This window comes from Montipora capricornis, chromosome 13 (assembly GCF_036669925.1).
Source record: "Montipora capricornis isolate CH-2021 chromosome 13, ASM3666992v2, whole genome shotgun sequence".
NCBI lineage: Eukaryota > Metazoa > Cnidaria > Anthozoa > Scleractinia > Acroporidae > Montipora > Montipora capricornis.
Genome location: NC_090895.1, coordinates 40,254,545 through 40,268,272, shown reverse-complemented (window position 1 = coordinate 40,268,272; position 13,728 = coordinate 40,254,545). Strand labels below are relative to the sequence as shown.

General features: G+C 38.1%; 2 protein-coding genes across 3 annotated transcripts in view; one reads left to right on the top strand and one right to left on the bottom strand.

Moving 5' to 3' along the window:
* Positions 1-1,590: 1,590 nt before the first annotated feature.
* On the bottom strand, positions 1,591-6,229 carry LOC138029362 (gamma-secretase subunit PEN-2-like). Its single transcript, XM_068877112.1, has 3 exons — positions 6,079-6,229; positions 3,780-3,893; positions 1,591-2,399 (listed from the first exon to the last, which is right to left on the bottom strand). Exons 1-3 carry the CDS (start codon positions 6,128-6,130, stop codon positions 2,260-2,262), a joined length of 306 nt encoding a protein of 101 aa, XP_068733213.1. The 5' UTR covers positions 6,131-6,229; the 3' UTR covers positions 1,591-2,259.
* The window catches only part of LOC138029357 (nonsense-mediated mRNA decay factor SMG9-like), a 19,334-nt gene continuing 11,799 nt past the window's right edge, over positions 6,194-13,728 (top strand). The window contains exons 1-6 of one of the 2 annotated variants that reach the window (XM_068877107.1): positions 6,194-6,325; positions 7,149-7,238; positions 8,395-8,435; positions 9,740-9,909; positions 12,123-12,256; positions 13,301-13,413. In XM_068877107.1, coding sequence (XP_068733208.1) covers positions 6,197-6,325; positions 7,149-7,238; positions 8,395-8,435; positions 9,740-9,909; positions 12,123-12,256; positions 13,301-13,413 — 677 coding nt within the window. In that variant the 5' untranslated portion in view covers positions 6,194-6,196. Of the gene's footprint in view, positions 6,428-7,148; positions 7,239-8,394; positions 8,436-9,739; positions 9,910-12,122; positions 12,257-13,300; positions 13,414-13,728 lie in introns of both variants that reach the window. The other variant, XM_068877108.1, reaches the window with a different exon arrangement.

Here is a 13,728-nt window from a genome sequence, read left to right as displayed (position 1 = left end):
CTGGGGAGGAAGACTACACGCTTTTCCTGTGTCCCTCGGGATGTCCCACACGGAACGTTTGGCCGAAGCCTCAAGCCTTTTATCGTGTACAAAGCGTTTTTCAAAGGGCAAAAAATCAGGATTATTGTTGTTTTTACAGGTTGTTGAGAACTTCATAGGGTGTGGCTTGACCAAAATAAGTTAGAATGAGGTTGTGCCTGCACTGTGCAAGTATGAATGCACATTTTTCCTCGCGATAACTAAAGGGAATCCTTTCTCCGAAATTGCGCTTCTGGTTTACATCAATTTCTGTCACCTACAGAATATGGAGTATGCTTTGATTGGGCGGGGGGAAGGGCAGATAGATGGGCCGTTAATTAATAGGCTTGACCTTTTGACAAACTTGCCAAAACTTCAGGAATTGTGCCTTTCAAAGACAGTTCAAATTTCAATCAAAATCAATGTTTTTTTACTGTCATCAATCACATTTTGCAACAGTTAGAGAGGAGGGTTAAAAACAGAAGTTGTCTTTCTGGATATCTGGAGATCACAACACTGAATGTCACCAATGAACCTGTCTTGCTGCACTGATTGGCCACAAAGAAAAACAAACCTATTGATTGTAATTTGAACAATAGAGTCCATCTCTTTAATGAAAGGCACAGTGAGTGAGATTGAGGATGACTTGTGATTGCAAAACTAAGGGTGCAGGGGATGGCGCAGTGGTGAGAGCACTTGCCTCCCACAAATGTGGCCCGGGTTCGATACCCAGACTCAGCGTTATATGTGGGTTGAATTTGTCGGTTCTCTACTCTGCACCAAGAGATTTTCACCAGGTACTCCGGTTGCCCCTCTCCTTAACCCATTGACTCCTCGGAGTGAGACTTAATAGATTTTACTCTGACGCCAGACAATTTTGCTAGTCAACTGGGTGCACCCTAGGATGCCTGAGGGGTAATGGGTTAAAATGTATCTTTATTATCCTTGCTGCTTCAAAACACCATATATACTGGTTAAAGTTGTTACGTTTCCCGTTGAAAAAACTAGCACAAAGGTAGTTAACAATCAAATATTTTAATAAGGTGTCATCCAAACTCCAGCGAACTTACAAGTGCCGTTGAGTCTACAAGCACATGGAATTTACCGCATATGATTCGCTATGTCGAGTCACGTGATAAAAAGGTTGTGTGACATAATAACGTTACAAAAGTCATCACTCCAGGTATTCTTGTTCCAGAATAGACCTTATTCATAAATGGCGGTCAATTTATAATTCTTTTGTCGAAGTGCAACTTAGCCTACCAAGCCTCGATACCATGCAGTGAATTGAAAAGAATTCTTGCTCTAAAATGAGGCTTGGTAGGCTAATTTGCACATGGACAAAAGAATTATAAATGTGACCGCCATTTATGAATAAGGTCTATAGGGTCAATCAAACGCACCTCAGACGTCTTGACTAAGAAAGCCTTTTGCTTAGTTTGTTGAAACAGTAGTTTTAGTGCAGTTCTTCTCAGGAGTACATTCAACTTGATGATCAACTTTCACCCATGGTATGTCATCCCTGGTTTCAAACATTTCTAATTTGAGGATTTAAAAAGAGTGGAAATTCTATTTTGAATATTAATTTTTTAATATAAACACGGACAATTTTACAGCAGTATCAAATCTTAAAGTGCTACTATGATGAAAACACCACTTAGTTCTTAACACTTGACTGGCAAAATTTTGAGCTTTGATTTTTATCCAAAGGCTGTTTACTTTGTGTAAGTTTTGGATTTCATGTTCCACCATTGCTCAGTTCCAAACTGACTGATTGGACCTCAGAGGGTTGGATTTAGGAAAAGTGACGTCATTTACTCACTAGCTTAAAATTTCACAGTGTAAGCGCAGCTTATTATATCTGCAAAATACGAGTTAAAAAGTCTGAGAGCCCGAAACTCCCGTGCTGCACATTAATTCAGCTGTGTACACATGCATTACATTTGTAAACTAACGAGTCTTTGACATCATTTTCTCCTCAATCCAGTTCCCTCAAGATTAACGGAACATTAAATAGGAAAGTTCCAATTACAATAAACGGGTGTCTTTTTTAAATCAAGGGTCAAAACTTGGGTCACTTAGTGTTTAGTTAACATAGTTTTGAAATTAAAATAAAAATAAAAATTAATAAAAATTGATTTTTTGTCATAGTAGCACTTTCAATATGTACAGAGCTAAAACGATCCAATATTTTGAGTTAGATTTTTTGATACAGGTGAAGAGTGACTTCATTTTACAGCATCATGGTTGTCCAAGAGGTATGACAAATGATATTCTGTCTCCAATCTCTCCCCAGCTTGCTCGATACTTCTGATAGATTACTATCCATGTGGTTAGACCAGCAAACCACACTAAGAATCCTATCCCTGATTTAATTACATCTGAATGAAAAGAAAAAATTTGTTAGGGGCAATCAAAGGCTTTGTTTTAAAATTATTTTTTTTTGTCTTAATCTGGCCTTCCCTCTTAAGATTGATACTTCAGGGGGTGAAAGGAATGAAAGACTTTATTAACTGTTGGCACTTCAAATGCCTAGACAGAGTAAAATCTCTAACTCCCAGGGGTCAACGGGTTGTGGCAGATTCTTTGATGATCATTTCCAAAAAGGAATACATGGAACATTCATTTTGTTGTTAACAATTTTTCATTTGATCTGTGTGTTGCAGATTATGTCAGGTACATGACTGGATAGCTTTATCAATGCATTACTGGCCACAAAAATTCAGCAATCGGTAGACATTTCTTAGAAGCTCACAGCAACAAAAAACTTTTGAAAGAAAGCCATTTTAGGGTTTTAACCAATTGAATAATGGGAGTGCGACTTTACCAGTTTGTACAATGTCTGACACCAGATGATTTTACTTGTCAACTGGTGGTGTGGTGGGACACCTGAGAAGTGAATGGCTTCAGATAGTGCTGTGGCAAATTTGAGTGATTTTGAAATGCTGTTCAAGATTCTAAAGCCTAATGCAAATATCCAGACCCGGTTTGTTCAAAGCATGGTTATTGCTAACCAGTGTTAAATACCATGGAAACCTATAGGTTTTGATACCTCTTAACCAATGGTTAGCGCTAACCAGGCTTTGAGCAACCGACCCCAGATGTTTAATAAATCTTATGTTACACCTTTTTTAATCACCCATTGTTCTTATTAGTATTTGCAGAATGACTGTAACTTACAAGCATTTTTTGACTTGATGATGACGTTTAGCCGATGTCAAAATGTTGCTGTTTTTCAGCAACTTTTAGCCTTAAAATGTTTTTAAGAAATATTTTATCGCAATCTTTTATAGATACCGGTAATTGCTTTTCCAAATGACTTCTTCGAATATTCATTTTACCTATTCTTTTGGGACTTACTCCATTTCTAACAGCATTCTTTTTACTTGAAATTCACAGAATGCTAATACCGGTAATTTGATTTTGAGATTATTTCAGATCAAAATCATACTAAGCCTACTGATCAAGCCACAGTTGTTCAAAAGGTGGATAATGCTATCCACTGGGTAAATCATTTATTCACTGGAAAGCACAATATTGGTTTCACCATGACTTATCCAATGGATAGTGATTTATCAGACAGATAGCACTATCCATCATTTAAACAACTAGGGCCAGACGAGGAAGTGTATCGAGATTCTTGATTCGTTAGTTAGTTCACAGGCTATATGAACCAAGTCTTGTCAATTCAAACTTCTCTTGGCCCAGCATAAAGATAAATCATTATTTTACTTTCTGAGCAAAATTATTGCCATGCTTACATGATTTCAACTTTGATTGCCCTGTGAACGATGGCCTGAAAAATGCTTCCCTGAAGAACCAAACCACGTTGATGAACCAAAGGAATGGGAGCAATGCAAACCCTCCAAGGAAATGTGGTGATGGAATTAAGGACAACTTTCACAATGAAACAAAGTACACCTTAGATAGCTAAACAACAGTTAATGAATGTGGAAAAAGGTTTTACGATCATATACCTAACATGTTTTGCTTGTGTCTAGGACTGCATTGCTTGAAACATGGTTAAGAGCTAGTCATTGGTTAAGTATGGATAAAACCTACAGCTTGTCATGATATTTAACGATGGTTAGCCCCGACCAGTCTTCAGCAATGCCATCAAGTTTCAGATGTCCTAAGTCAGCGTACCAAGGTGTTTGGTTAACACTGACAACAGCGCTTAGACCTGATCACTAAATCCCAAATAGAGGTACCTACCGGTACGAGAATAGAATTTACCGCTGTGCTTGATTCTATAATACCTGGTCACTCATTCACATATGAATAGGGTATTATGTTACATGTTTATGCATAAAGATAAAATTGGACTGGTATATTAAAATCACTCTGCCTACTGTTTGATACGAATACTTAATAACTGCTAACCGTATAATTACGTGCTACTATGTGTTATCACAAAATTGCTGCATAATATGTGCTTTAACACTATCGCTGGAGACGAGTCAAAACAATGTTGTTATATGTGATTGAGAATATCTAAAGTTTCATACGTTTGAACTGCAGTTACGTCATTCTAATTGCCTGGGCTCTTTAGGCTTCTCTGTAATAGAATACAAGTTGCTTGGTGATGCCTGAAAGGGCAACTGAAAAATCAGAGTCCTTGGCAGGAATCGAACCTACGACCTTTGTAACACCCGTCAAATGCTCTACTCATTAAGCTACTAGAACTCACTGGAGAGCCTAGATAAACCTGAATAAACGACCTAGCTTTCCAGTGACTTCTAGAAGATCAATGAGTAAAGCATCCAATCGATGTAACACAAGTCATAGGTTCGATTCCTGCCTAGAACTCTGATTTTTCAATTATTGTCCTTTCAGGCATTGCCAAGCAACTTGTTTTCTATTACAGAGAGGCCTAAAGAACCCAGGCAATTAGAATGATATAACTGCAGTTCAAATGTATGAAACTTCATATACTCTCTGTCACAAATAACAACATCATTTGTGTTGACTTGTATTTTATCCTTCCCACGGGCCGTAGTTACTAAATCAAGGAATGACCTAAAATGATGTAAAACAACCTAAAATAATCTAAATGACCTAAAATGTCCAACAAAGGTATCTAAAATGATCTAATTTTCTCATTTTCGGTCATTTTAGATCATCTTAGGTCATTCTAGATACCACTGTAGCTCATTTTAGGTAATTTTAGATACCGTTGTAGGTCATTCCTTGTTTCAGTAACTACGTCTCACGGGTGCTCATATTGTGCATTTGCTTCATTAATTTTATTATTGCGACAAGCACTTTCAATAGTTAGAAAATGCTGTTACCAATAAACGTCAACCCGACTCAGTGGCAATTTTGATATATAACAATATTATTATTCCATGAGCCCGAGTCGGATATGAAGTGGTAAAATAACCAACGAGCACGTAGCGCGAGTTGGTTATAATCACTTCATATCCAACAAGGGCGAATGGAATAATTGTTTAGTAAATTCTCAAACCGGGTTTTTCTGCCGATTTTTATTTCCACAATTTTACAAAGCGTCCGGAAAGAGCATCTTGGCGCACTATTTTCCATATGACGTAAAACTTCGACTACTGGCTCATAGTCGAAGTTTTTAGCCAATCAAAAAGCTAGAAATGCAATAGTTGGAAAATTTACTAACTATATATAGACCTTCTAAGTTAAAGTTATTGGGATAACTTTTAAAGCTGTTGTGAAGAAGCCAATTAAAGTTGTTCCATTAACTTATATTTTTTTTCGCTTTTAAAAATCGTTTGATATCCGGAGTTCCAATATGCACTGCACACTATATATGTATCCGTTACACCAAATCCTGAATAGGACTTCCATCTGATATATGAACTAAAATCTGAGTAGTTAACTAGAATGAGAATGTTGCTATGTTAAATATGCACAAACACCATACAATAACTTAAGGTGAGTGTTTTATCTTCAAACCTTACCACGACTAACATAAGCTCATAACGTCTGATAACGTATCATTTATGATATGTAATAGCGTCAAAAGAAGAAGAAAATAAAAATACGCCTTATCTTATTGAAAACGATAGAGGAATTGGTAAAGGATATATTTCCGACACAAATTAACCTTCTCTTCGTCAGAGACTTTTCGTAAATCCATCCCAACACTTTCCGCCGACAAAAAGAAGAAGTGATATCATGAAGATCTTCCCATCATGCAACTGTTATGAGTGATTTTCGTTTATCACTACATGAGCTACTAATAGAATTCAAAATGGAGGATCAAGACAGAGGGTTTCGCCGTGGTAGGGGAGGCCGCAGAAGAGAAAGAGGCTACAGAGAAAGATCTTCAAGGGTAGGGTCAGTGGTCTAACGTGGCTGACCCTCAATTTGGCTAACCCTAGGCTAACCCAAACCTTTGCTAATGATAACATTAGTCCTAAACACTATGCTTTAGGTAATTAATGTTTAAGCCTAAGCTTAGCATTTTTGTAAAGGTTTGGGTTGTTTCAATTATGTTAAAACAATGACCTGCAACCTGTACTTTACACCCTCTGATCATGGACATGTATGTAACTGCCATTAAGACAGAATTTGCAGCACACATGTTGGTGGGCTGGACTATCAGGACTTAATGTCATTTAGCACAAGCTATTGTGACATTTGTGAGATAAAGACACAATTGAACGGCCAAGAGCTACAACAAGTTGCAAAAGTAGTGAAGACACTTCACCTTCTTGGGGCGTTATTAATTTCCCTAATATCTCTCACACTGCAGCCCCCCTCCCCACCTTATCAGTGTTGCTAGCAAGACAAAAAAATGTTGGGAACTTAAGCAGTCAACATTGAAAGGGGGAGAGGGGAAAGGAAGTGGGAAAGGTTTAAATTCTAGATATGGCAGGCATTGGAAGCTAGAAAAGGTGTTTTTTTAATGAAAGTGTTTCAACAATTTTGCAACTTGTTGTAGTGTAATGTTCATACGATAAGGCCAAGGAATGTAAACGATTCTGCAAGTGCGCAACAGTCTTAAACTATTAATGCCTTGTTTATTATGGATAGCACCCACTGAGATTACAATGTTGTAATCTTCATTCTTATAGAGTGAGTCTAAGTAAAATATAAATAAGATTATGGGGAAGCTATGTCTTCTTGTTGAAGTCTTGGTACTGTCATTGCAGGGAAAAGTTGAGGGTGCTGCATCAGGAGTCCAATCATCTACCCCACCAATGAAAACTCCAATTATACTGACCAAACCTACTGCAGACAGAGTAAGATCACTTCCCTAGATGCATTGATATAAGATCATTTCCCCAGATGTGAAAGTAAAGTAAAGTAAAGCAACCATATTTAACGTCGATAACTCGTAACAGTAATTCAACTGACAAACCTGAGGTCGACGGTGCACTCATTTTACTCCCTCCTCGCCATCAGTACTCTGTTTTACGAGTATTTAAAGCTACTTAAGCTACACAGAACGGAAAGAAGTCGAAAATGTGAGATCAGGGGATCAAACTCAGGACCTCTTGCACCAAGGCCGCGCACTAACCGACTGTGCCATCCTCGCTCCTGTGCACGTTGATGTTATTAATTTTGTAATGTGTATTACACAGTTATTACAAACTCCTATTATTATTGGTCAGAAAGGTTTTTGGAGCCGTCTAGAATTAATGCACAACTGATTAATAATATTATGGCAGGTTTGATTCTGTGACTCATCATTCAATTCACCACTTGCATAAATCCCACAATACACCTCTTTTACCCCCCCCACCCCCCCCAGAAATTTGCATAAACATTGTTTTCAATTTCTCTTGGGACATCTTCGTGTCCAAGGAGATATTGAAACCAATAATTATGCCAAATTTTTTTGGGTTAAAAGAAATGTATTATAGGATTGTACAACTAGCGAATGTTGGACAAGTTTGTTTTTCTTAGGGTACCCTTGTTTTTGCCGTGACTAAAAGCAACTTTGGATTTGATCTTCTTGTTCAAATTTTTCTAAATATAAGTAGAGCACTAGTGCATGTGTTAATAAGCTCAAGAATTAATTTAATTGTTGGTGAAACGATTTGATTGCGCACGAATCAGCTTGTGGCATAACGACCATAAACCGATAGCCCTTGGAGTTTAGGAGGAGTGGACTTTAGTTGTATTAGTACTTTAATAAGGCAGGTACAAAAGTCGGACTGGATCAACTTGGATCGCTCACCTTGGATTGACGTAAAAAAAATGGTAAGGCCTTGAGAAACCACCCTAGCCCTAATCTTTAAGGTAACCTTGGTGAAATCGGTGCAAACGTGGAGTAATTTTGGCTTACAAAACTGTTTTCACTGGATCTGATGTGAGCCATCTGAGTTGAACCATTCTGACGTTTGTACCTGCCGGCTTTAATGTGCACTTTCTTAATGCTAATTCTCTCCATAGGGACAAGAAACTCCAGTGAAGCAAATTTTAATAAAACCAAGGTGACTATCATTGAAAGTGTTAGTTTACCTGATCTTGTTATGAATGTACTTTGGAAAAATGTGTACCTTTCAGAGAGTGCAGTGCAGTGCTGTTGGTAACTGCAATCCTGGCCATAAGTTGTTGGGACACCTCCCCTTTTGTGCTCTAAAACCCACGATTTCAACTACGTCCTTGACGTTTTAGAAAAAGATGAATAGAAGCAACTGTAATTGACCCCCCTCCCCCTAGCAATGTTGAAAGAAAATGAAGCTATGCTGAAGACCAGATCGGATGCGGTTAAAAAGGAAAAAGGGACAATAGAAAGTTGTTAGACGATTGTGTTGAAAGTGAACATGATCGCTGAAGACGTGAATATCTCTCTTATTGTCACTTTAGTTGGAGAATACTCTTCTTGGAGGTGAACAATTCTTTTTTTTTTAAGATTTTTATCAACATTGGCAGGGGGGAGGGGGACAAGTGGGCGTATGTGGTCTTGGTCTTGAGATACATATAGGCTGCCTGTGAAGTCATCTGCCGTGAACCCTCCCGACCCTTGTGACCAGGATTGTGTATTGTTATGAAGGGGCCACTTTACATACCCTACACATAGTAAACAATAGAGGGTTTTCACATGACGTCACGGCAGCCATGTTCGTGTTCCAAACTAATCCTCTTGGAATTGAACTCTATTTTTATAGTTTCTTTTGTTTCATCAAATTAGCATTTATTTTAGTCACATGAGTGAAAACGCTCTATCTCCACTGAATCATTTGATCAAACTTAATGATTTAACCAAAGTCAAACAACAACTTACACAGCTTCAACAGACTGAAATACACCCAGTTGGCAAATACTTCACGGCTGACCGATGACATCACATTTCCACTGACCAAGCAGAGAATGACTTTAAACTCAGGTTGTCAAAATATCAGTTGATAAAATATTATTAAGGTCATCAATAAGTCCTTGTTGGGTCTACTCTGAGTCGTATGATCTTACTTTATGTAGATTTGACATGACTCTTAGGTTCAAACCTTGGTTTGTCAAAGTGCATGATGCATCTTTTAAGTTGTGTTACTGGAGAAAAGTGGTTTTGGTCAACAGTTATTTGTACAAATGGCACAGCCATTTTTACTATGTAAATGGGCTTCATTATCATTCAATTGAGTGACCTTGTACATGTATCAGTACAAGCAACAGCATGATTGGCAGTTGTTGGCACTATTCACGTCTCACTTGGGCTGCAACTTTGAACGGAAATGTTGAATGATTCATGTACTTTTGTTGACTGACGGATTTACTTGATGTGTGACATCTTTTGAAGGGAACCATCTCAAGATCCACAGACCATCGCAAGCAGACCCAGTGGGACACCCTCTGCTGTGCGGAGCAAAACACTTGCAGTTGATCATCAGTCAAGCCACACATCAGACAGGTCTGCAGGTGGCTTGCAAACTCATAATATTGGTGGAGTGACAGCAAGCGCAGCGACAGGTCTGCACAGCTTCAACTTAAACTACAATCTTGGACAATCAATGGAACAGCAAACCCTTATCCCCCCAAATCAAGGATGAAGCTGCACAAAAGACAAAACACGCCACTTTCCCATCCTTGATTTGGGAGGGGGGGGGGGAGTACAAATTTCCCATCTATTTTGTCCAAGATTGTAGACTCAACAAATACTCTATGAACACACAAATTTGATAAATTGTACACTACAGATACAGTCTGACCTCTATTAAGTGGCCACCCTCGGGACTTTGAAAAGTGGCCGCTTAATTAATAGAGGTACAATAATAAATTGGATAGGAATGGTAGTAAACATGATCTTATTGACTCTATATAGCAAAATGCTTTTAAAAAGTGAACATATATGAAGATAAATCCAAAATTCATTGTAGCAAAACATCAAGTGCATGCATATTTCTAGCTCTAACACAGGGCACAACTAGTTGAAATGCACAGTATTTCTTTGGGTATAATTATAACGTACAGAAAAAATGCAAAACATCGTTGACAAGTTTCTTAGGCCTTTTTGCATCAACATTTGATATGTAAAAAAATTTAGCTCAAGATATTTCACGAATGATTCATTTAAAATAATCCGTCAACGCTCTTTGCCGTTTTGGGATGGGGAGTTGTAATGACGAGATCACGTCATTTGCCTTTCCTACAGCTAGGGCAAGGTCTTGGTACCCATTAAACTGGGCAAAGTGTCGGAGTTGGTCAGTTACACTGTTGTGAAAGGCAAGCGCGTAAACAGAGGGGTTGGCTATGGTTTAGAAATTCCATGCGAGTTCTGCTTCACAGAAGACGAGTTCTCAATTTAATGGTTAAAATCAAAACTTGAGGAGCAAGGATTTTTGTAGATTTCTAGTAGTAATAAGGTTTTCCTTTCCTGTACAGATTTTGGTTGTAACAAAATAGTGGGTCAGCTCTATCTATTGTTAGCTATTGTTTCATTTGTATACCACCGGACTTTGCACGTGTACGCGGCTTGTGACTCATTATAGTGGAGATAAATGGCAGTTCTTGTTTTCTTGTTGTTATCAGTTATCACCTTATATCATCTGTCACCATTTCGCTTGGAAAGATAATTTGCTGGCCGCTTAATGGAGGTGAAAAACCATATAAATAATACACTTGTGACAGCAGAAAGGTGGCTGCTGAATGGAGGTATCAAATACAGCAGTTTACTGACAAACAAATGAGGACTTTGGAAAGTGGGTTAATTTCTCCTGCTATTGTTAAGACTATGAAATATTTTTAAGCACCAACATAGAAACTTGTAAAGCATCTGTTTCCTGGTTTTGATTGGAGTCAACACCGTTGACAACAGTTTCAAATGTGAACAGCTATTCTACAATCGCACTTACAGTGTAACCGTATGTTTGGATCATGGAATTTTTGGACTTTGGACTTTGGATTATGGAATTAAACAGACATTGACCAAGATATTGCATCATAAAAAAATCACTGAAATACTGTCAATTTTGAAGGAAATCAGCTAAAATTCCTTCGTAGCCTCTGTTTTTTTACATTTCGACCCATGTTTGATCATCATCATCCTATTTGTTTACCCTCAGATTTTAGAGTAGCTTTACGTAGCTAGTATCTCCCTGGGCATCTACCCTCCCATCCATGATACACCGCAGAGAACTGACCAAAACACTGGCCGAGAACTCCATGCCCTTATCTTTGCGAATAGTGTGTGGGTTCTTTTACATCCCACAGGGTTCTAAACGTTGATGGGTTGTGAGCCGGGGCCTATGGTTTATCTTCCTTATCCGAGAAGACTACAGATTCTAACCAGCACTTTCTCCTCAGTTTTAAGACCCTGAGTGTTGGTTCCAAAGGAGTGGAACGCACTACCTCTGGCATTGCAGCCCGGTGCTCAACTGGTTTGCATGCAGTGAAGGCTAATTTCTGTAAATGTGCTTTCAGTATACAACGTTATGAACATGTTTTTCCAACAGCATGACTTTTTAAAGCAAACGACAAGTTAGGGAGAGAAATAAATTGCTAATTATTGAGGGAACTGGTAATAGACAAAGGGAATGGGGCATATTTCACTCTGACAAATTAAGGTTATTTGCAGTCCTATAAGGGATAAGTGCACTGAGGAATCAATGGCAAATAAAAGGGTGAAAGAAGAACTTAATTGAACACAATTTAGTGACAGTAATATCAAATTTATTGTGTTTCAGGTGCGAGCTCAAGCATTGATGCAGTCAGCGCAAACCTTAGTTCTCTGAAACTTGGTGTTCCTGATCATGACAGGAGCCCACAGTTAGTGAAACTACTTGATGAGAACTTGCAGTGGAATGACAGTGCTTTAGAGGTGGGTCAATAAATCAACTCTGTAAATAATCATAAATTATTATTATCATCATCATCATTATTATCATTATTATTATTATTATTATTATTATTATTCAATCAAGTAATAAAAATTATGTCAAAAATGAGTGCGAGTGTTTCATCACTGGTTCCAAACACCCCTAGAGACAGATGAAAGCACGACCCCATAGATCTTTTGTCCAAGTGCAAATTAGCCTACCAAGCCTCGATACCATACAATGAATTGAAAAGAATTCTTGCTCTAAAATGAGGCTTGGTAGGCTAATTTGCACTTGGACAAAAGAATTATAAATGTGACCGCCATTTATGAATAAGGTCTATAGGCAAACTGCTTTTATTGAGGCCCTGCCAGGGGGGTTCCCATGTCACTTGTCTGGATTTTAAAAGGTCTCATGTCGGTACTCTCAATGTTTCACGTTGCTGTGACCGTTGTTGTCGGAAATTTAAAGAAAGGATGTCGTTTGTTGCAATTTCACTTTAAGTGATGTCGCTACTTTTTAGGCCATGTCACTTGTCGGAATTTACCCTGGCAGAGCCTCTTTATTGTTTCGAGGTGTTTGGAACCCCTGATGAAACACGAAGCACAAGTTTTTGACATCATGGCTTTTTTGCTTGTTTGTTATTTATTTGTTTGAGCAGGTTGAGGTTTTGGCGGCTATTCAGCTGATGTGGACCAACATCTATCTCAACAATGTTTTTACTAAGTATGAGTTCTTGATCTGTAGTTTCAGTGGGTATCAAGATACATACACCTGACCAAAATGGGGCTCTCCGATTGGCTAATAACCTTATGAATTATTAATGCATTTGAGAAGAATACATCAAGCTTCATGCAATGTGCATCTTGCACAATAGCAATATAATGCAATGCAAACAGCATGCACCAATTCAAGTTTCAACATGTGCCCAATCATTAGGAACCCTAAAACATGATATGTTGGGAGGTCCATTGGAAGAAATAAAATATTAATGTGTTTTCAAGTGTCATTGTAAAAAGCTTGTTCCTTTTGTATTTCCTTTTTAGATCCTTGTTGATCAGACAGATTTCCTTGTGGTTGGTATTGTGGGTCCCCAAGGTGTAGGAAAGTCAACTATCCTGTCAACTTTAGCTGGCGCAAATCCTTTTACTGACTCAAGGTTGGTAAAAGTATATTAAGTATTTTTGGTGTTTAAATTAAAGAGATGAAGAAAGTACACCATTTCTTTTCCCACTAATCACTACAGTCTCTGTGTCAAAGCAAGTTCTAGTGTCAAATTGTTATCCTTAAAGTCGACTAGCATTGAGCTTTTCCTTATAACATCGCTGCTACAAACATACAAGTCACGGACAGAAGGATCAATCATTAAAGATTTAACTCTCTGACTGGTAAACAGATTCTTCTTATTACTACAAAAAGCAGCACAAATAATAGTTTAGAGAACCTGGATTTTGATATTGTTGTAGTTATGAGG